At 45.3% G+C, this 22,931-nt stretch overlaps 2 protein-coding genes across 3 annotated transcripts; one reads left to right on the top strand and one right to left on the bottom strand.

The window, feature by feature from the left end:
• The first annotated feature begins 1,499 nt into the window (after window positions 1–1,499).
• Window positions 1,500–12,286, top strand: LOC136716110 (L-threonine ammonia-lyase). 2 transcript variants are annotated; one of them, XM_066693603.1, is made up of 11 exons: window positions 1,500–1,727; window positions 4,591–4,936; window positions 5,182–5,298; window positions 7,189–7,430; window positions 7,622–7,787; window positions 7,998–8,097; window positions 8,500–8,575; window positions 8,987–9,112; window positions 9,983–10,150; window positions 10,714–10,771; window positions 11,429–12,286. In XM_066693603.1, the coding sequence occupies exons 1-11, from the start codon at window positions 1,624–1,626 to the stop codon at window positions 11,525–11,527; spliced, it is 1,602 nt and encodes a 533-aa protein (XP_066549700.1). In that variant the 5' UTR covers window positions 1,500–1,623; the 3' UTR covers window positions 11,528–12,286. The 2 variants fall into 2 exon arrangements, with proteins under 2 accessions (XP_066549700.1, XP_066549699.1); XM_066693602.1 differs by having other exon boundaries at window positions 11,399–12,286.
• A 1,702-nt stretch (window positions 12,287–13,988) lies between these two features.
• tmem254 (transmembrane protein 254) lies at window positions 13,989–21,662 on the bottom strand. The gene is made up of 4 exons (XM_066693255.1): window positions 21,427–21,662; window positions 17,017–17,120; window positions 16,765–16,824; window positions 13,989–15,977 (listed from the first exon to the last, which is right to left on the bottom strand). The coding sequence occupies exons 1-4, from the start codon at window positions 21,511–21,513 to the stop codon at window positions 15,854–15,856; spliced, it is 375 nt and encodes a 124-aa protein (XP_066549352.1). The 5' UTR covers window positions 21,514–21,662; the 3' UTR covers window positions 13,989–15,853.
• Window positions 21,663–22,931: the final 1,269 nt, after the last annotated feature.

The following is a 22,931-nucleotide window of genomic DNA, read 5'->3' as shown; positions in this document are numbered from 1 at the left end:
TAATGGAATATACCTCTAAGAAATCAAATCACGTTTTCCCTTACTAAGAGCAGCTTGGAATGATAATGTCTAATGTCTAATTAGCCTCTCGAGCCACACTGGGCTCCCCGGTCACTCTAATTGGAGAGGCCTGAAGCTGATTAGTCTAATTATTTATCACGTAGACCTCATAGACAGGCCCAGCTCTCGGGTAAAGCTAAAGAGGCTCCAACATCTGGGCTATTAATCCTGCCCTTCCCATCAGGCTGGCTCTGGCCTGAGTAGTTCACACTAGCTCTGACCTTTTCACTGAGCTTCCACTGAACTGATTTGAATGCAGCAGGTTTCTTTAATAAAGACTGCTATGGAGGTGCTTTAAATGGCCTTGTAAGTGTGGGAACTTCCTACCTAGCAATGATAGCCATTCACACTTACAGGGCGAAGAGAGAGTTTTTATTTTGGCTCTGATCATTGGACTGCACACATCAAAGTCAGCACTTTTGTCTCATGCCCAGTGTGGACGCTGTAATACTTTGATATTCCTGGGAGTGTTGGGGTTAACATGTTCTGTGTTCATTCTTTTTTTTTAAATCTTATTTGGTTCTTTAGATGTATCTTAATCCTAATTCCTGGGAAATGGGAAAGGCAGCCTTGGCCATGGATCAAAACCCTATGGCCTGCACTATTGACCAGCACATACCACAAAAACAACTGGACGATCTGGGAAGCTGCTAATCAGCTGCTACAAGCATGCTTGGAACTGCTCTATTGAATATGTAGACTACCCATACAGTGTTATGCAGAAGACAGAGAAAATGTGTTTTTCATTTGTCATATTGTAATAAATTACACACCGCAACAATTTTCGGAAACCAATACGCTGACAACTTCCAAGGTTTTCTTTTTGTTTTGTTTCTTTTCCCACAGACTGATGGGATCAAGAACACGTGTTCTGAATGTTCTGGTCAACGTAAATGAAGGCAGTCATTTTCTTGGTTGGTATTACAACTTGGAAAGGACATGTCAGGAAATCCAATATGATACATGTTTCAGAGTTTTAGAGCAGTTCTGTCTGTGAATATTCCAGGAATCTCATTGAATCTGTCTTAAAAGGTGAAAAGGCCACGTAGCTAGAGAGTCCATTGTCAGAGCTGGGTTAAAAGGTAGGACATTTTGCAGAATGCGGATGCCTAATCAGAATTACTGGGAACTTCTTTAAAGCATTCTGGGAGATTGTTGAGATTGTTTGCCCAAATGCAGGCAGGAGGTGAGGCGGAGAGCGACGTGATCTTCCACTGTCTCCCTGCTCCTCAAGACTCAAGACTCATGTTCCTTAGATAAAAGTTAATTCCCTATCCCCTTAACCCGTCTGATTAGAACACGTCAGTGGCAGTTTAATCCAGGTCTGGGTTCCGAAATAGCTCTGGGGGGCGGGGGGAGGCAGGAAGGCTGGCTCGCATGTGCCTTCAGTAATCCCTCTTTAAATAGCAGCAGGAAGAGCTTGTGCAGTGCAAAGGCAGGGACACAAACAGACACGGCACTGACCCACAGGGAGACACACAGAGAGCTCTGAGCTCGGCACAGGACGGCACAGCACACCATAGCCTGGGACTAAACTGTTAACCCACCCGCCACTCTTTGAGGATGAACTTTGCAGCCCAGTTCCTCTATTCGCACTACAAGAATAATGGCAACCCTCGCGAGGCCGGAGGCTCAGACAGCGAGGAATATGACCCCTTCTGGCAAAGGTCGGCCACTGCACCCCCTCCCCAATCCGATGACACCCCTAGAGAGAGGCAGCCGCTTACCCAAGCCCTCATAGCTACCCCTCTTCTTCCACTACCTCCTCCTCCTCCTCCTCCACCTCCTCCTCCTCTCCAGCCCCCTGAGGTTTCAGCACCTACTCCCACCCGACTGGAGGCCCCATCCCTCACCCTGCAGCCTCTACTGCTTCCCTTCCAAGCTCTCGTGGGCCTCCTCCTCCGTCTGGCTCTGTCCCTCATCTTCCTGCTCTTCTCCAGGTAACTTATCTCTCGCTGCTTCTCCCCTGTGCCTTGACTTGACTGCAGAGAGTGTTAGAGTGAGTAAGGGAGAAAGCCTAGTAAACTTGATTCCAGTAGGCCATGGATTTCCCTGGACGCCACCCTAGACCTAGACATTGAAGGCCTAGCTCGTCATCTTAATCAAGCTTCTTCTTTTGACTTTTATACATATTGTCATGCTTGTTTGTTTGTAGCATAAACCAAGTGGATGCTGCACAGCATTGATTAAGCCAACTTCCTGCATATCATATATTTCTTTTCTGCCTCACAGTAAAAGGGCCTACAGACTTTGGCTCAAAGTGTGAATGTACTGTTTAAAAGATTTGGTTGTTTGTTAGGCTCTGATATGTTGACCATGGGCATCCAAAGACTGTGATGAAGAGATTTTGTTGTTAAATGCTTTCACTTGTGTAGTAAGCCTTCCAAAGCCCCCTTCCCTCCTGGTATTATAGTATTCATAGACCATTTTACCGCATTCACAATCCTTCACTGCAGTGCTTCAGAATCAACTTTGCTACATGCATGAACTGACAGACATGAAGCTGGAAGGAGTTGTGAATTAGATTTGTATGTTTTAAGATACCTCACCCTGACAGACTGACAGATTTTTGTTTTCTCCTTGCAGAGTGGTTAGAGGTGCTTTATAAGTTATATTTGATTGATGGATCGATTCCTGAGTTTATTTGAGTTATTTTGCTAGTCTTGGTGGCAGACTCTTTTGAAAGTTGACCACTTACAATCAGTGTTGTTGTCCCTTTTAATTCCCAAGCTTTCACTCTGCATGTGCCTTGTTCTTGCTCTGGTTTCTCCATAGTGGCTATAATGCCTTCCCTTAGGATGCAATATAAAGTTAGATACACTTCAAGTATACTTTATCATATCTAAAATGTACATACAGTGTACCTATAGTGTACATATCTGTGCTTCTTTCTAAGGGTTGCCATACATCCTGCTTTTTGGTGATCTCAATGTGTTTAACAGTGAAAGTAAAGGGAATTCCCTTTGCATGGATAGATATTACGGATTGAGGAGGCCAAAAAACTGGCTGACAACTGCATTGACTGACAAGAGAATATTCTAAAATATGTGGTTGTGGTCTGCTCTTCCTTGCATCTCCTGCCTGGTGAGCTGAAGACATTCTGTGGACACAAGCAAATGAAAAGAGGACATGGAGTCGTGGGCTGCTGTCCTGACAGACAGCGTTTAGACTGTAGTATGTCAGAATGTTCTCTTCAGTAAGCTGTGCAGGATGACAGAGGGTTCGGATGTACCCTCTAGTGTTTCTACCTGCATGTGTCCCCGGCTTTTGTTTTGATCATCTAAGAGTTAACAGACACAGCTGTGAGTTGTCTCATTGTAAAAACGCCAACACCGGTGCACAGCAGAACCATAGCACAGAAGCAGCAACAGATCTCAGTTGGTTGCTGCCCCAGAGCAGTGGGAGGTCAGAGGGTGCCAGTTTCCTGACTTGTAAAAACATAATGCCATGCTGGTTTTCCACCCAATTCATCCCCATAACAAAAGAACAACCGTGCAGCTATAAACACACATCTTTCTGAGGCGCTAGTTTCAGATTCCTTTTATTTGTATCTTGAAACACTTGTTTGATTTTGTATTTTAAATTAAAAAAAAAATATATAGGAATTGAGAGAGAGAGGGAGACTGTCAATGAGGCATTAGGAGGCTGTAACCTCCTGTAGCTATTTTTACAACCACATGGAGGGCTATACCTTCCATACAGTCAGGTGGACAGATTATCCCTGTGCTACAAATGGGCAAGGTCACGCCCACTCACTTCTTTATGACTGAGACTAACCCTGTTGAAATGTCTTATGGCTGACCTCCTTCCCATTTATGTATAGATACTGTGTAATTTGCCCCCCCCACCCAGTCCTCAGATGTATTTTGAACTCTATAAAACTATTAAAACGTCTCCCTTTTCAAATGTCCCCCAGAGATTATCACACTGTCAGCAAACAACAGTGCTCAGGAGCTGTATAGGAGACTCAAGAAGCCCTCCATGATAAGAGAGCTCAGATAGGGTCTGCCTGTAACAGCCCAACCTGCACTTTTAGCAAAGGCCTACAGGGGATGAGTCATTCTGGAGCCATATTGTGGTGTGTTTGTAAGTTCCAGTTTGTCAGTGTGTGTGTCTCTAATTGTATGTCTGCCTCCCCATATTAAAGGGAGAATCTCCACAAACAAGTGGTGTCGTTCAGCTTCCTCTGCCACACTTCCACAACCATGATTTAAATATCCCCTTTCTGCTTGATCATCTGTGTCCAGTCCTACTGATGAACAGGGCCAAGGAGGACTAGGGAAAGCAGGGTAGTTAATTTCTTGGAGGGCTTGAATCCATGACTTGGTTGTGGGTCCTTCACTCTGACCATGACTCCATGCTGCCCATCATGGCTGATATTATACCACATCCATATAATCTCCCATCACTCATCTTTTAACATGAAGGTGCTGATCCCACCCAGGAAAAGACCTCTGGAATTAGCAGGGTATGTCTGTGTCTCCATCTCGTTTCATGGTCTGTGTGTCTCTGTCTGTGTGTCCTCTGCAGTGAGGAGCAGCCAAGCAGTGCTTGCCAGAATGACCCATCACTCCATGAGGGGCAGTGCAAAAAGAATGGGCCAATCAGGAACGGCTGTGGGCCTTCCCGGCCAACCCCCATCAACCCCGAACGGCTGAAGGACTTTGGGGAGGAAGAGTACTTGAACGGGGATGTCAAGACCTGGGAGATGAAGATCGTAGGGCGCCCAGAGCCTCTGCTGGGAAACCCAGTGGAGAAGCAGCCCAAGGCCGTGCGCCGGCCCAGCGTGAAGCCCCCCGCCGAGTTCATCCGCTTTGAGGACATAAGCGCCGCTGCCTTCAAGATCCAGTCCGGAGTGCAGAAGACGCCCTGCACGGTACTGCCCATCTCCAGCCCCCTCCCAATCACACTCCCTACCCTACTTCCCTCAATGCAAGTCTCCTCACCCCAATGAAAGCTAAATGTTGTTTCCTTGAGCTATTATATGTGAATGTCACCAATTGTAATCTTGCCCAAAAAGGCTTTTCACAGCCAACACTACAGTGCGGCAGTGTGTGAGTGCGGCACAGTTGCAACAATTCTCTCTCTCTCTATCTCTCTCTCTCTCTCTCTCTCTCTCAGTATTCCCGCTTGTCCAAGCAGTATGGCATGGAGATCTTCCTGAAAAAGGAGCACCTCCACTACACGGGCACAGTGAAGGAGCGCGGCGTGCTCTATCTCCTCACTTCACTGCGCCAGGTAAGGCACACCTGGCAGTAGGTCATCGGCCTTAGAGATGGAGGCCTTTGTTGACTTGGATTCTGCCCATGTTTGCTCCAGTGCTTTAGATGGATGGCCAAACCAGGGAATACCAGGGAATTCTTCCCACAGTGCAGTTACTAGTGCCGCAAGAAAAGGCTGGTCTTTGTTTTCTTTCTTTGTAATTATATTTACATAAGCTCTAGTCGGGCAATTAACAGTTTTCAGTGCGTTAGTACATTCCTGGTTGTGAATGTATTATTATCTTCCACAGAGAACATCATCCCTAGCTTTGTGATTAAATATCTGCTTGGATATCTAATAGAGAGACTTCCAAACTCTTCTACTTGGGGAACTTCTCCTCAAGCCATTGATTTAAACAGAGACCCCCTTAAAATTGTAATTGACATCAATGCAAATGGAAATACAATTATTATGCCAGAACATACGCTAAAAAAATACCAATCCTTACCAATATAGTTGGCACCTCTAGTTTAGCCACTTAGGTCAAAGTCATCCGTCTGTCCGTCTCGCCATGTGAGTGAGCTGTGTGTTTCTCCTCTATTTTTTTGTCCACCCCTTTATAACCAAAACCTTGTGGTAACTTCTGAAGACGCCCCACATTGCACTACAAAGAAAGTGGGACTCCTGTAGCTCGTTTATGGTGTGATTTATAGGCCAGACAGGAGGAGGGTAAACTGCCAGAAAGTCTTCATGCCCCCAGGATGCTTCATTATCTCTGTTCTCAGCTCCCTTTTATTGGGATGTTCTCTGCCAAATCCTTCCGATGTAGGCACTAATAGAGAGTGTGAGCCTAATGATTCATTTTGCTCAGCATAACACACTGTAAATCCACAGGCGTGACTGATTATTAATGCCAGCTTCCTAAATTCAAACTGTAGCCCTGTGAGGGGTAGCAAATCCACTTTCTTTCCCTAGATTATCCCTGCTCTCTTTCTCTAATATGCTTTTGGCCTCTCCCGGAGCCATCGCCGTGATATACGGATATTGAGAAGTAGGGTATTTTCCTGCATACTGCATTCAGTTTCAAGTAGCCACAGGGTTAAAGGTCATATAACCCTAAACAGAACAGTGACAACAGCTGAAATCAATAACTCAACAGGTCTCAGATGAACACTTCTTAAATGAAAACATGAATAACATTTAACAACAAAGGCTACATTATTTCATTTTAATTATTAACAATATTTTATAGCCTTGCGCCTATGCCTGCTGGGATCGGCTCCGGCATCCCAGTGAAATGGATGGATGGATGGACAATATTTTATACACAGTCCACAGACTGAAACCTGCTTTGACTTTGTGGTTAAAGAAACAAAACTAGAAACAAGCAGACACATTTCCACCAAACACTACTGACCTCCTGAGCTGAAGGATGCTTCTGGATGATTTTTTAATCACCAGATACAGACTAAAAAGATGTCAGTTCTGACCAAGGGATTTGTTTTTAGCTGGATTTGTATGTAGTTATTAACTAAAAAGGAGGATTGGAAAATGCTTTTGTTTTTGGTCAAATGTTTTTTATTTCTGCTTCCTGTTTCCTGTTTTTCCTTTTTCCTAGTTTGTGTTTCTGTTTTCTGATTTTCCTTTTCTTTCTAATGACCTGTTGCAGTACAGATGTATCCCAGAGTGTTGTGAGAGGGTTGCTCACCTGTCAGGTTGCGCTCACTTCCAGTTTTTCTGTCCCAATTGCGTTTGTAATTCCTTTTTCAATTTAATTCCACTTCCAGTACTGCCATTTACATCAATTGCAAAAATAATTGGAACTGGGATTTAGAATGGGTCTGAATAAGGGAATTGAAATAGAAAAAGTGGTACTGCCCCCTGTCCTGCTCACCGGCCTCTCGCTCTGCCCGTGTGTGTGTGCAGGAACAGCAGAAGAAGGGTGTGATCGTGGCATCGGACAATAACTTCTCCATGGCGGTGGCGCACCACGCCTGTGAGCTGCGCATCCCTGTGTTCGTGATCATGGCTGCCAGCAGCTCCCCGGTGCGGCTGAGGATGTGCCGGGATTACGGCGCCATGGTCATCTCCTACGGCAGCACGCCCCGCGACTCCCAGAGCCACGCCCGCCGCCTGGCGCAGGAGAATGGATACGTCTACCTGGACGAGTAAGTGTGACCGGGCCTCTGGTCTCCCTGCAGCTTCATTCACATCACTCCAGTGGCAGTTTAGTTTGGCCGGCCATGCTGCTGTGGAACATCCATATCCTGTCAGATGCTGTTTTACAGGAAACTGGTCTACTAGCAGGGTGGAGGTAGTGGAAGTGCAACCTGACCCCCTCCTTCTGCCCCTCTCTCAGGGAAGACACTGCCATCTACCTGGCAGGACTGGGCACAGTGGGGCTGGAGGTGTTCGAGCAGGTGCCCAAGCTGGATGCGGTGGTTGTGCCCGCGGGGGGGCACTGCGGCCTGCTGGCCGGAACAGCCGCTGCACTCAAACACCTCAACCACAGCATCACTGTTATTGTGAGTAATGCACACACACCTCTCTCTCACTCTCCCACCTTTGGCTCTGTCAGGGCCCTGAGAGGGGTATATTGTATGTATTAGTAGACTGTAAACTAGACTATTGTAATAAGTGTGTGTGTGTGAGTGTTTGTAAGATTGTGTGTGGGAATGTGTATGTGTGTCACAGGGACAGTGGGTCAGTGCCCTGATCTCAGCTTTCTGCTACAGGGGGTCGAGCCGGAAGAATTCCCCCTCCTGCAACAGTCCCTGAAAATCGACTATCCTGTCAAAGAACTCGCCAGCGCCCCCAACAGGAAGCTCTATGGAGGTACTATCTCCTCTTACCTTGCTTCTTGTGAACTGCTCATCTTTCTCCGTTTTATGTCTTTGTTCATGTCTGCCTGTTCCACAGATCGCTTACTCAACTACCCCCGTCTGCCAGCCTCTCTGTTCCCCTGCCACTCATTTAATCTCTTTGGCTTCCTGTTGTGCTTTCAGTCTTGCCTGTTTTTCGGCCTCTCGACGTTTTTCTCCCCCTCTCTTCCTATTGGTCTTATGTCTGACTTGCAGTGTGAAAATAAATGCTTTCTTCTTCTGAGATGTGAAGAAATATGGTTTTCACAGACACAGAGTACCGCTTGCAGTTTTTGTGTGTGTGTTGTGTGAGTGTGTGTGTGTCTCAATTATCTCTCAGGCCTCTCTTGACCAGAAGGTCTTTTCTCTTTCTCAGACCTGGTTTCCCCTCCCTTTGGGAACAACGCCTTTCAATTGGCCAAAAAATTGGTGGACAAGGTCATCACTGTCAGGTAGGGAAATATCCCCCACTGTACAGGGCCACAGACTAACTCTCCTATGGTGGCCCCCTACCCCAACTCTTTGCATATCACTGTTTTCTCTCTCAGTCTACCTCTTGTTAACCCCCCCACTACCCCTCTCTCTTTTACCACTAATATTGAAATTCATGGATGTTCTCATACCTGAGACTGTTGGTAATTTAGTAACTGTGTTTCCTTCTTGCTTTCAAGTTTAAAATACCATATGGGTCTTCTTCATGCATTGTCTCACTCTCACTCTCTCAGCCTCCACTGTATCCTTGCATCTCCCCCATCTCCTTCGCTCTCGGTTCCCCTCTCCTTTGCTCTCCCCCCACATCTGAGCTTCCTAACACTCTGTAATCTCTGATCTTCTCTCTGTCCCACCTTCCCCCTCTGTATTAGTGAGGAGGATGCCCTGGTGTCCATGCTGCGCTTCCAGGAGTATGAGAGAGCAACCGTGGACACCGAGGGAGCCATCGGTCTGGCAGCCATTCTGGCGGGCAAACTGGAGGAGCTGAAGGGCAAGCGGTGAGGGACGGGAGCAGGCTTGAATGTGACTCCGAGTCTGTTTGTGTAGACTTGTGTGATTGTGAAGAGGGAAGGATGGAGGAGGGGAGAGATAGAAAGGGAGGGAGGGAGGAAGAGGGGGAGAGGAAGGGAGAGGGGGAGATGGAGGGAAGGAGGAAGGGAAGGAAGGAGAGTTAGGGAGAGGGGGAGTGGAAGGGAGTCATTGGGTGTGTGTATCTCTATAATGGTGATTCTGTGCATTGGGAGTCTCTTTTATGACCTCCAGAAGAATCAAGGGTTCATTGAACAGGAGCCAGCAGTCCTTCCTGTACAAGAATGTGGCCCTGGTGAACAGATGGTGGGGAGAGCCGTGAGAGGAGGCATCGCTGTGACCTCTCGTGCTCAGAGAAACAGCAGGAGCCCTCTGAGGGGGTGTCTCTATAGCAGAAGCCCTTATACCTTAGCAAAGGCCAATGCCACTGGATTCCCAAAAGGGGAGCTGGCCCACACTCCAGCGCAGTCTCTGTGTCCTCACACATCTGGTCTGCAGCTGGATCTGGCCCTGGAGTCTTATGGGGAAGGAGAGGGGGGTGGGGGAGCTGTAGCTGTTACAGAGCCAAGTATTTAAATTAGCAGCAAAGTAATGCAGAGAATATTGTTATTTGGACGCTTCAGGACTGGAGAGAGACAGACCGATGCAAAAGTGCAAATATAAGCCACAGTACAATCCCCTCAGGTGTCAGCGAGGGCCTGATCTAGACGCCCATGCAGGAGGGTAGTTTCTGAATTGTAATTTGGGGGTCTTCTGGTACAAACGTGCGGGGGGCATTTTAAGACACCGAGCTGGACCCTGCTGTTCCTGTTTTTCACCTTGTGAGACTCTCACTTCAGGGTGGCGGTGGTGGTGACCAGCGCGAACATGGAGCTGGGCCTGATGAGGCAGTGTGTGGAGCGGGCACTGGTGCTGGACGAGCGGGTCAGCAAGTTCACTGTCCAGCTGGGGGAGTGGCCCGGGGAGATGGCCAAGCTGCTGGACCTGCTGGCCAGGGAGGACGTCAGGTGAGGGCCTTGTACAGGACATGCGGGAGCTCAGACCCTCTGTAGAGAGATTGGGGGGACTGTATAGCGTCACATAGTGCTGGCAGGTTGTATTGACAAGAAAGAAGGGGCTGAGACAGGGAGTGCGGGATGTTATAATCACACGTAACCTAGAAGAGAGACTTACTATACAATGTAGAGACTTCTAGAACCTACTAGAAAACTAGAAAAGGCCCTTCCACTGCTTGATAGGGAAATGAGTCCGGTCTCCCGGCCACATCCAACATGGTGATCCATTCACCTCACAGCGTTAGAGTGTCAGTCCAGAAACACAGTTCAATAGGTGATCCTTTGGCCATTGACATGACCCAGCCATGACAAACGTGAGCCACACGTATTGAAAAGCTCACACGGTGGCACAGGGCTGAGCTTATAATAACAACATTGTCAAAAGCTTTCTCCGGTGTTTGAGCTCCAATAAGGAAATCACAGTCTCCAAATAACACCTGCAGCTAATCAGTGACGTCAATACTGCCCACCCCGATCCTTTCTCTGACCCATTTATCTCTCTCTCTCTCTCTCAGGCTGCTGGATATCAGCCACGACAGGGGAAGCAGCGCTGCCGATCTCTTCAATGTGCAGGTGAGGTTCCTGCGGACTTCTCCCTTTCTCTGTGCATCACTGACTATGCAGCATGGCCGTGTAGTCTTCCTCCATATAGATACTGGACGAGGAAAAGTCTCGGCTCCATCTGACACTTTTAGTTTTACATCCCCTAAAAAAAGTCACCCGACACCTGGTTTTATGTATGGAGTGCATAGTGATGATTTCTTGATGAAAACAATGCAATTATGACTACATGTTGGAGCTTTTTTGGGCTGTTGATCTACAAAATTATTGTTTTCTACTTATGCGTGGGACTGTAGTATTAGTCATTCCATGTTGTATGTACACTAACATGTAAAGCAGCCCTAATTAATAATTCAAATGGTTCACATGTAGAAGTAGAGTAGCACAGCTATGACAGGACAGTTGATTGGTATTCTGCCTGTTTGTCTGAGCTGGCAAGATACATGCATTGACCAGATTCCAACATGGGTGGTGAAGAGTATTGAGTCCAGGTGAGGCCAAAGGGTAACAGGGCACAGGGAGAGAACTGTGCCGGAAGCAGTCTGCATATTGTTCACGTCACGTTTTCTGTGTCTCTTCTATCTGTATGTCTGACCGGCCTGTCTCTCTCCACCTTGTGTGTCTGTCTTTTCTGACCAGCCTGATCTGTCTGTGTGTCTGGTGTCTCAGGTGTCGTGTGTGGTGGAAACCAGGGACAAGTCCCAGACGACCCAGCTCCGCAATGCGCTGTCCGAGCGTTACGCCACACTGCACTGGCACGAGCGGTGACCACAGAGGGGCGCTGTTGAGCACCATCCTGTACTGCACTGTACTGTACTTAACACACACACACACACAGAGTATTCACAACACTGTAGTTCACTTGCACTGCATCAAAGACCAAGAAGAGATAGCTAGCACCCTGCACAGAACTAAAACTTGAATCTGCACATAGCATTACACCATGCTTCGATTATTAGAGGATTTCAGTGCAGACTGTTGACTACGCACATGACATGCTTGTATCTCGATGTCCTACACGTTTTCCTATGATCCCCAACTTTTAAGCTTTGTAGGCGACACAAAACACACAAAAGAAACACAGCACACACAGACTGTCCACCACTGTGAGCAAGGTCATGTCTAGGGCTACAGAGGTTATATCTTGCTATTTGAATTCAGGGTCGGACCAACCCTTAGGCGAACTAGGGCGACATAATCGGACAAATGAGGGGGGTGGAAGTAATGTCAGTATATTATAAAATACAATTGTCACACACTGCTGGACTCTTTAGCTTGAACTTTAGTCACTGTGTGCAGGCTACAGCTGACAAACATATGTGTTGACCACTTGCCTGCCTCCATCTCGGGAGAGGAGTGTGTGAGTGGATTGCCCAGGGAGAGAGTTCACCCAGATACTTAGCCTTGTGCCGGCCCTGTTTGTACTACTCTGACATTTTTAAATGTGTACTACAATATTGTACATAAATATGTATTTCTAATAAGAAGTTTGAATGTTGTAGTAGGGGTATTCAAACTGAGGGGATATGTCGGGGGGGGGGGGAATAAAAGTGTTCTGTGGTTTGTTTTTTCGTCAGGTTCCTTTTCTTCAATTAAAAATGGACAGGGGGGGACATTAAGGAAGCAGTTAGATTGTCTAAGATTGTCGTCTTCTCCCTCCTTCTCTCTCTCTGAAGAGGCACAGGAAGTAGGGCAGAGGTGTCTCAGGTGCAGCAGCTCTGATCCTCTTTGCCTGAGTACTGCGGAGAGAGTGAGGGCGGAAAGGAAAGTGTTACCTCACTGGCCGAGATAACAGTCTCTTGATTAACCACAGGAGACAGTGCTGCAGGAGAGACGGACGATTAGGGCCGGCTAATTCCCTAAGTTCATTAGCAAAGGACAGGCTGACCCTTTCCAGTCTGAGCGCCCTCCCTGGTAGTAAGACTACGCTCTGGGAGCTGGCAGTGCCCAGTGATCCCGGGTCAGATAGTGGATTACATGGGAATTAGGCAACATTAATCAAGGCGGCTTTTTCTGGCCAGCTGAGAGCACGGGGAACTCTGTGCACACTGTCATTGATGCGGGGTGACAGAGACACAGGGCTGGACTGCTGGAAGCTGCCTCACTTCCTGTCTTCCTGTGGCCCTGTACATTAGTGTTGACAACTCAGATTTGTGTGCTCATTGGTCTGTCAGCTAGGGTGAGACAGGACAGTCCCGAGAGGGTGAGGCACAGCGTGGTTCCTGACTGGCACAGCCAATCTGTCAGCTGCATCGGGAAAATGGGAATGATTTGTAGACTAAATACATATTCAAGGGACTAGATATTTACACATTACTATTGTGTATATCAGTGAATGATTCCCATCTTTACAAAATATAGAATGTTGGTAACTGCAAGAAAACGCCAACAACTAAGAAACACACACTTATGCCCACTGTTAGCAAACACCCATGTCCTGTTGCATCAACCATTTTAATTCAGCTCCCACCGTTTTCCCCTTAAGTGTTCCTTGCGCTAATGGGTGTCAAAAACAATCTTTTACCCAAGTTGTTTAATACTTATTTCACACAACTCGCCTCAGGTTTTAAACGTGATCAGAAATGCATTGATATCCTTGTGGTGATGTAAGTGTTCGAGCCCTTGATCCTGCAGCACAGTAACTGCGAGCATTAGAGAGCAGTGCAGCCCCGTGTTCAGCAGTCAGGAGCCTGGCCTTACCACGCCTGTAGGAGCTCAGTGCTGACCTGAACACAAGGGCTGCATGTTTCCCAATGTGTCAGATCACCACAGCCCACAGCGCACTCACAGTGGGCCCCAGAACACACACACTGCTACACTGCCAGTCAGGTGGTATGCTGTAGTAGCGCCACCTTGAACAGAGTTTGGGCAGCCGTGCTTTGTTAATCAACATCATTAAGCCGTTTCTTTTCATACTACAGAACACAGACATTATTAATTGTTGTCAATGGAATGGTTAAGTTATCCCACACCACTACTGATTTAGCTAGCAGACACTGCTGTGTTAGTGTGGGCTCCTTTTTGTGCTTGGTATGGTAGATGTATTATTACTATGCAGAAGTCTCGCATAACTGAGATCAACTCTACTTACATCTTATGAAGCAACACCAGTGAGGCCTGGATTAATCCTAACTGATGGATCTTGGCGAGAACAATTTCAGTGCAGCGTGCGGCTGATGAGTTGGACGTACATCAGACGTAGACACAGAAGTAAATAGGAGCATGCCGAGACTGTCAATCACTCTTTATTTCAGAAAATGAATTGCCATAAAAATCAGCAAAACACTAAACCTTCAGCTGTGTTTCCACTGGCCTGCAACTGTGTCCCCATGAGAGTGAGGTAGGTGTCCTAGCTTGAAGAAGCTTAACTCTGTGTGTAACACCTCCTGTTGTTAAAGCAAGTCTTCTAGACAATTAAAACAAGACTATGATTAATGTGCTTCTCTTAAGCATTAATTAAGTAACCGTTTCAGTTTGTAGACAGCTAGAAGGCAGGTAGATAAACAAGATGTTATAAACACAGTATGCAAACAGGCAGAGAATACATTGCACCACATCTCAAAACTAAAATCACTGCAGGGGACATATGCTCTCATTCCCAAAATATCAAACATTAGAATCTTTGTTTAAAAAAGTTAATAACACTAAAATAAGTTTGTCCTGTTTTCTGGCCCAGAATGCATGTGTGCTGAGGGTGTATTGCCGTACAGCAGGACATGGATAGTATAGCTTTAGCTGGTCTACAGTACAAATAAAGAGAAGTCAATGGTCCAAGGAATGTGCTCCACAGTCCCCAAGCCCCTGACGGAAAAGCAGCTGCTACCCAGGGCAGACCAAAAGCAGAGTCATATTTCTTCAAGTAGTGGTGCAGTTCAGTGTTGTGTTCTGCTTCCCCGTGTTTCTTCTTAAGTGTCCAAATGATAAGCAAACTAGAAATGCACGAGCCCTGTTGACCTCGGGAATGTGCAACTGCTGTGTTGCCACTTGAGGGGTTGTGGCAAATAATAACCATCCAAAGCATTGTAAGTGACAGGGATGTTTCTGAAAGTATATCACTGTTTTGCAGAACTGTGACTTGCTCTTCCCCCACCAAAAAACGGGCTAAATATTTAATTTCCCATCTCATTCCTGGTTGGTTTCCTGGCCCCATGTTGCCTACACCACTTTGCTGAGGGGGAGGAGGTGTTAGAAAGATGGACAAAGCGATCCCTCTCCATATTTACTCACTTTCCTCTTATCGAAAGCTGCCCCCAAGTTGAAAGAGGCTGGAAGTGACAGCCTCCGAGGACTTGTCGAGAGAGAGCGAGAGACACTGTCTTATTGTGAGTAAATTGTTCCGAAATGATGCCTCCACACAAGGGGAGAAGGGTGGATTGGAATGTCTTATTAATTAAAAAAAAGTTAGTTAAATTGTCAGACCTACAGCCTCTACATGTGGCAGGCACCCCCATTTAAGAAATCCTGATATACAAAATCTGTCTTGTCTCACACCCATGCCCCCTGGTTTAATACCCCTGCTCTAATCAAATTATTGTTAATCTGGTTTGTGATTCCTGATGGTCCTCTTTTATTCTTAAAAACATCTCATATTAAGAACATTAGTTGATCCCCCCATTTCTATATAGGAAATATATGAGATAACCTTTTCTTGTCTCCACTCTCCCCACCTCTGTATTTAATCTACTGTCTCGCTCTGCATTGTACCGGATCTCCCAGATACTGTCTGAAAAAGGGAGTATTATAAACTCACAAATAGCTGTACTGAAATGGGCCAAACACAGTGTACTCGTCCAGTTTCTCTCTCACACATCTATGCCTCTTTTGTATATAGATGAACCCACTGGCATGAGCCTGTGTGTTAAAGGCCCCAACATGACCCACCAGCCAGGCCACCAGATGCTGCTGGCTTTTGCTTCCTGTGGTGCTCTATATCGTGTCACATTTGAGTACAGCTCTGTCAGCACAATACGTGGTCACAGCTCCACAGTGGGATGTAGCTAGACAGAGACCGAAATAGCAGTGAGGGAGGTCTGTGCAGGAGGTTGTGTAGTGTGAGGTAATGGGGTCGGGGTGGGGGGGCATCTCGAGGTCCGCTCAGTGACGTTTGGGTCGGGGGTCGGGCTTGTACTTCAGCAGCAGGGACAGAGAGAAATACCCAAACAGGAAGGTCTGGAAGCACCACAGGAACCGGGCCACCACACTGTCAATTCCTTTGTCACTGTGAAGAGAGAGACAGAGACGGACAGGATCAGGCCAATGGGTCAGGGACGGGGTTAGAGCCAGGTTATCTTGTTCCAGGAAAAAATAACTGGTAAATCAGGTTGTGCAATCAGATTGTCTATCCTGTTACAAGGACTGTTTTCCATCGCCCTCTTCTGGCTCCAGCTGGTATAACAGCAGCCCCAGATGTGCTCTGAATGTGCCGAGACACACAGGACACACCTCTATACGAGAATTCACATGACGCCAATTCCCATCGGAACAAGTTTTAATTCATTACAGTTATATTTCATTATTTGTAACGCCCAATATTGCACTTCTGAATTAATGACTGCCTGCCAATGCTTAATCACAGCACCCAATTATTTTTCTTTGGGTTACATCCCCAGTAATAGAAATTGGAAACTTAATTACAAGACTATAAATTGCTATAATGTAAAAAAAAATTATATGCATATTGTCTAACCTGAAACATATTCCTGCAGCCCCCCACACAAGAGCCATCGGCTACAGGAGGTTAATTCATACCAGTGCAACACAAAACAAACGAGAACCTAATTAGATACACATAAGCGTGAGGTAAAATACAATTATTTTTCTTTGGCAGTCTGGTTAATCAACACCTTCATGTCCCTCTCGGGTTCATAGCTTCGGCTCCTGGGGTTTAATTAGGTGTCATCTCCAGTCTGTTGCTAAGTGCACTGTGATTTTTCCGTGGCCTCGCTGAATGTGGAGGCTTGTCCATTTGAAATGAACAGAAATTGGGAGAGTGAAAGTGATGTTACCTGCAAACCTTCAGGCTGTAGAGGGCTTCGGCCACGTGGATCGCCAAAGCCACCCACCACCTGCAACACACAGTGTATGGTTACTTCAGCTGTACTTACTTATCAATGATATCTGTGCAGGCTGTTAAACACGGATTCATCCTGGAGCAAACTGTGCCAAGACATGGGGTGTGTCACCTTTAAACTGCCACTCCATGAATGTTTATACATGTCCCTGTCTGTGGGCAACCATCTTACAATACAGACACTCACCCATAGTAGATCAGGGGGTACTGGTTGTCTGCCATGTATTTGGAGAAAGTCCCCACAGGGCCCAGCTTCTCATAGGGGACCTGCTGAGGCCAGAACACCACCCACTGTGACAAAACAAAGACAATTTTATTTTAAAATTGATATAAAGGGAAGTTAGAGACTAAAATGTTTATTTTGTGTATTTATTGTTCCCATTGCTCTGTTCTTGAGCACTGGAGCTGTAGGGCAGTGCTTTGGCAATACTGATGTCACTACATCATGCCAATAAAGTGGAGTTTGACAATCAATTCAATTCAGATTGGCTCTAGCGATAGGCCAAAGAATCGTGTTGCCAAAGCACTTGCAATATATAGCAATAAAGCCAGAACATAACGTTTTACCATTATCCCTAATAAACACTATCTGCTATCACTCTCTCTACACTTAATAAAATCAACTCTCTGCCCCGCTATAGTAACCAAGCAGGATTGTACAGCCAGTCCTGCTTCCACTGTTGCTCAAGAAACCCCAAGCACAAACCGGAGCACACTCTTACACAGCAGTATCTGGTGGCTCAGCCTGGTGCATCCTCATAGGCTCGGGCACTCACTATGCGGAAAGCATTATTTTTGTTTTGTTTTTTTCACGTTGTGGGAGCCTGGGATAATGCCTTGGCACTTGGGGAGGCTCAGTTTAATATGCCAGGGCTCTGTGTATAATAGTACAAGTGGATAAAAGCAGGATTGTCTATAGCATATTTTCATGTAGGACTACTCTCACAGTGTTGATGCCTCCAGAGGGATTTTGAATTGGTTCAATTTACTTAAAAGCACTGCTAAAGTACCATTTACCTAGAAAGGTTTATCCGCGAGCAAATGATAAATACTCCTTTTCCCGGCCACTTCCTACTCTCGCTGGAACCCCCAGTTTGTTTTAATACCATTGCTGAGAGGACTGTGAAAGCACTCTACAGTGCAGACCCTGTGCACGTGGGCTGCAGGACCGTATGTACTCACAGTCTTGGCTTTCTCCAAGGACCCTGCTCTTATAAATGCACTCCCCGAGCCTTTTACACGTCCCGCGACTAATGCAGCCCAGATTCCAGATTGCATTTTGCCCCGACACTCAACCCCGATCAGTACAGCTAAAGTGCAACGACTTGGTTTCCACGCGGCTGCTAAAACATGCCCCACACCCCGGCCCTCACTGCAGCAGGCACACAACACACAGACGGCGTTCTAATCCCCGGCAGCATGTGATACAGTGCAAACGGGCCGGTCCAAAAGGAAGAACCAAGAACGACCTCTCACACACTTTCCCGGCAATCCCCTCAATTAAGTGGCACTAATCACCTGGCCGACAAAGGGACAAGCCAGTCTTTTGTACTCCTTTGCGTACATGGGAGAGGTGCGTGGCACAGTTTGGGGTCTAAAAATCCTATACAAGTCTACACAAGTATGTTCAGCTTAAAATCACACTAGTCTAGTTTTGTGTAAATGCATCACATGTAAAGCTTGTGGAAAAGCCTCCACGGTTTCTTAGCTTTACACCACTAGTTATCAGGAAAGGTGACTACTTGATCGCACTACATTAATCTGAGGCTTTATTTCTACATTTAGCTGGAAATGAAGTACAGGATTGTGCTCTTTAAATAATAAAAAATAGCAAAGTTGTGTTATAGTTGTGAATAGTAATTAACAGAAAAAAAAACACGTGTCAGATCATCTCTGACTAGTGCTCACTGTGCCACAATTGTGCGTGTAATTAAGGACAGTTAAGAAAATCTGATAAAGGTTAAGCAGACGTTTTTTGAAGACTGTAGTACAGTAATTAAAGGAAACATACGAGAGTCCCAATGCCTTGTCGTTTGGCGCAGTTCAGATATAAGGATTTAAACATATGGTAGAAATATGTTCATGTTTCTATATATTTTCTACATATTTCTACTGTACCCCATATGAAATAATATATGATATACAGACTACAATATATTGAAATCTCAAAAAGGGGCAAATCTGGGCAACGATTGCACATTTCTACCACATATTCAAAATATAGATTTATACCGTATGAGTATTCACTTTAATACCCTGGACTCAAGATGGCACTTTATGTGTAGTACTCCGCCAGACGAGTGGAGTGCAAATATCTCCCTGCTGTACTCCAGCACAATGGACAGTGCAGCTGGCGACACCTCGAGCAGATCAAGGGCCTGTACAATGGGCCGCTTATGGGTCTCCCTTCGCACGTCCCAGAAAGTGTCTGTCGTACACTGCGCACTGTGGAGGAGTTCCAGTAGGCGTTTATTGCCCCCTGAGGCTGGGTATCAATGGGATTATCCCAGCTCTGAATTCTGTGCGACTGCTAGCCCTTTATCAATCAGGGTTCATTCAAACTGGAATGCACAGCGTTAACGGGCCCCGCCACCCAGACCACTTGCAGAGGAACAGTCAAGGTTATGGGATTAGTTTTATATGAAAGCAGGCAAAATTGAACGGCATTGGCTGCACATTTAAACCCCACAGATCAAACAGCAGCCGCTCAATCAAGCCCTATTGTACATCACCAGACAAGTTGGAGGGGGTAGCAGAAGCAGCGTCTTGGTCTTTTTTTTTTTTTGATGATCAGAGGGTAGAATATAATTATGTTGCAAAAGATGGGCACGCAGAACTGTTTTATTTTATTTGCTCTTTTGCGTGTGGCAATTCAAACACAGCTTTTAAAAACCTCAGAATACAAATTAATGCTAGTTACTATCCTGCTAAAGCTGCGACATCAAACCATGCCATGCAGTTATCTCGTGCCCCCGCCGATACTCACTGTCAGCATGGAACACAGGAAAGTGACCAGGACAATCCAGTGCAGACGCGTTCTCCTGAAATAGGCACGGCTTTGGAGGGGCTCCATTTGTGGCTCTGTGGTTCTGTGACTCGACTTTCTCAGTGTATGCCCGTCTCTGGAAGCGCCAGTGCATGTATACAGAGTGGCAACCCCCCTCCCCAGTGTCATGGGATCAGAGCACACTTCTCGTTTCCTCTCATGATATAATGCTCACATTCAGAGCTTCCAGTCCCAATCTGCACAGATAATTGCTTAGAAGGCATACAAGGACAGATTGCTGGTGAAAAAATCAGATACACAGACTTTGTTTCATTCTTGGGCCATGTGTCCAGGCTGATTCTCTCCCATGTCCTGTCCCTGTGCCCGTCTATCACTGCGCCATAGCCTACCTGCCTGGCCGTATGTCTGCACCTGAAATAAACACTGTCTGTGTGGCCGTCTCACTGGGTGTTTAGTGGTCCTCCAAGCCCCAACACTTTATTGGATACATTATTCGATTTCATTTAAATCTCTTACGTTTCATTTCATTTGTCTGTTTATTATTATCACAGATTTTAGTATTAAAAATAAATACATAAATAACTGATAGTTTGGTATGTTTAAATTATAGTGTTTCTGTACATTTCTGCTACAGTGTGTCTGTTTTCACACCCTGTTAAAAGTCTAATAATGACCATGAACTTTTTAGATCTAACTGTGGGTTTGGATTAACGAGTACAATCTAACACTTTCCATGGGAACAAACTAGTCCAAACGGTTTTTATTATTATTATTTAAAAAAAATCAAATATTTTTCACATTATAGTCGTACACATAAACACAGAGCGTTATCAGTATTTAAACATGCCAGAAAACAATATTCAAGTACAGTATTATATATATATATATATATATATATATATATATATATATATATATATATATATATATATATAATGTACTGTGTGTGCTCATGCTGTGTCATCAATGATTATTAATATTATATAATATGATCGTGGCAACTACAGTAGCTTATGACGCTACGAACACCATACCATGTATTTATGCGATATAAGTCCATTTTAATTTTAAATTGATATTAGTGTGTTGTTTTTACGAATGAATGTGCTGTTCTGGTTTTACAGATACGTGTGTCACCGTGTGTCACTAGTCATATTACCCGTAATCGTGGTAGCATCCACATACATGTATAAGCGTTTAGAAACATATTCTACTTATTTACATTAAAAGTGACTCCAAAATGATACAACACATTATGTACCATTGATTTCTACTGGGCACAATATAATAATATGAAACGCAACCAAAACAAATGGACCCATCAGTTTGTAGAGTCATTAGGAAACGCAAAATTATTAGCTTTCGGGGTTTTTTCTCTACGTGTCCCCTTAGGGGTTCCGTACTATCACCCTTAGGAAGCTGCTTTTTTAATGCAAAATTACATTATAATGCTCAGTGTGCGTGTAGAAACCGCATTTAGGGTGAGGCAGTGCGGAACTCATGCCGCCGCGTCGCTCGTCCGGAACGTATTGGCAGTGACACCATTTAACACAGACGTCTCCCTTCTTTGCGGTTGTACCACAGACTCACCGTGTAATACCCCATAGATAAAGTCACTGCGACCATCCAGAAGAGACTGGTTCTGCTGAAATACGTGCCGCCATCCACCCGAGCCATGGCTGCCTTCCCCCCCGTGTGTCTAGAGCTGTCAACGGCCGCCTGCACAGTCCCTTCAGCGGGCCGAGGTCAAAGGTCGCCCCGCTGCCCCGCTTCGGGTCAGAGTTCAGCGCTGGATCTGAAAAGCGACCTCTGCTGCCGCATCGGGATTTGCATAGCTCACGTTTTAAAAACATCTGTGCATGAGATTTTTCACCTGAGAAAATGAACAGAAACCGGTCCTGCAAGCAAAACCAGCAGGGGTGGGAGGGAGACTGCATATGTGTTTAAATATATGTTCAAATAAACGTTAACCTAAAATAATATAAGACTATGCATATATATTTAATTTCCAAAACTGTTTTAAATACAATTCAGATGCAAAGTGCAATACGTGACAATTGCGTTGCATTGCATTACATGTACTAATGGAAAGCTTGTGCACATTTTTATTTTAATATGGTATTTTAATGATATCAATTATTGCATCCACGATATAGTTTGCGCTGGAATGATAGTCGCTATTTAAACAGCGAGGATGTCATATTGATTATTAGCTCCCATACCTAGAAAACACTAGATCGCGTTAATGTAAGTGTGTATGGAAGCAAAATCCCACGTTTCACCCTCAAAGGATGGGATGCCAGTAAAGCCAAACAATGCCAGTGTTTTGTACATTAATGGGCCCTTTCATTTAGGCTAATAGGTAGTTGTAATCTGTGAAACTGTGGATTGGATTTGGAAAACTGCCGGAGCACACACCACTTGTGACCCCTATTTTGAATATCACACCTTCTCACACATCAATGAAAGGTGATTTTAGGAACTACTGGTATTTAAGCAAGACTGGTTATATTAAAGATGAAAGGCTGTTTCCAATGGCTTCAGTTGTGTAATGAATTTATGTGTGGAATGTAATTAATGAATTGAGGGGGATCCTGCACAAGTAACCCTCTGTAGATTCCTCTTAGCACTGCACAAAGATGCCCCACCATGTCTTGCCTTACATATTTTTATGCCTCGGAGTCATGTTGCTACTAAATTGTGCACTAGAGAATTTTTGTTTTCTAAATCCTCATATATGATAATGTAGTCAAATATCTGACTGCCCACCATTCTGATCTATTGTTGTTAGACATCAGAGATAGACAATTGTGCTGAATGTAACTATACCTCATGTGTATGGAAAGCACAATTTTCTGTCTGTGAATGCCTATGTTTTAAATTATAAAATTATTAAAATATACAAGAAATCATAAAGTTTAATTGTAAGTCAAATGCATAATCGAACACAGGCCTGAACTAGCACAAGACATCATTTTGAAATGGCATTGTATACATCTTCACAAGATATAATTTTGTTGTTTCGGGTGGATGATGCCAGATGGCGCAGACAGTAGAGACAAAGATTCAAATAAACTGAGACATAGATTGGTTGA

This window comes from Amia ocellicauda, chromosome 20, assembly GCF_036373705.1.
Source record: "Amia ocellicauda isolate fAmiCal2 chromosome 20, fAmiCal2.hap1, whole genome shotgun sequence".
In the NCBI taxonomy this organism is placed as follows: Eukaryota; Metazoa; Chordata; class Actinopteri; order Amiiformes; family Amiidae; genus Amia; species Amia ocellicauda.
This window is presented reverse-complemented; position numbering and strand designations above follow the sequence as displayed.

Coding starts and splice junctions, on each gene's coding strand:
- tmem254 (XM_066693255.1), bottom strand. CDS start 21,513: ATGGCTCGGGTGGATGGCGGCACGTATTTCAGCAGAACCAGTCTCTTC. Junction 16,825..17,016: donor TACCCCCTGATCTACTATGG/GTGAGTGTCTGT, acceptor TGTGTGTTGCAG/GTGGTGGGTGGCTTTGGCGA. Junction 15,978..16,764: donor TACAGCCTGAAGGTTTGCAG/GTAACATCACTT, acceptor CTCTCTTCACAG/TGACAAAGGAATTGACAGTG.
- LOC136716110 (XM_066693602.1), top strand. CDS start 1,624: ATGAACTTTGCAGCCCAGTTCCTCTATTCGCACTACAAGAATAATGGC. Junction 1,728..4,590: donor TATGACCCCTTCTGGCAAAG/GTCGGCCACTGC, acceptor TGTCCTCTGCAG/TGAGGAGCAGCCAAGCAGTG. Junction 8,098..8,499: donor CAACAGGAAGCTCTATGGAG/GTACTATCTCCT, acceptor TCTCTTTCTCAG/ACCTGGTTTCCCCTCCCTTT.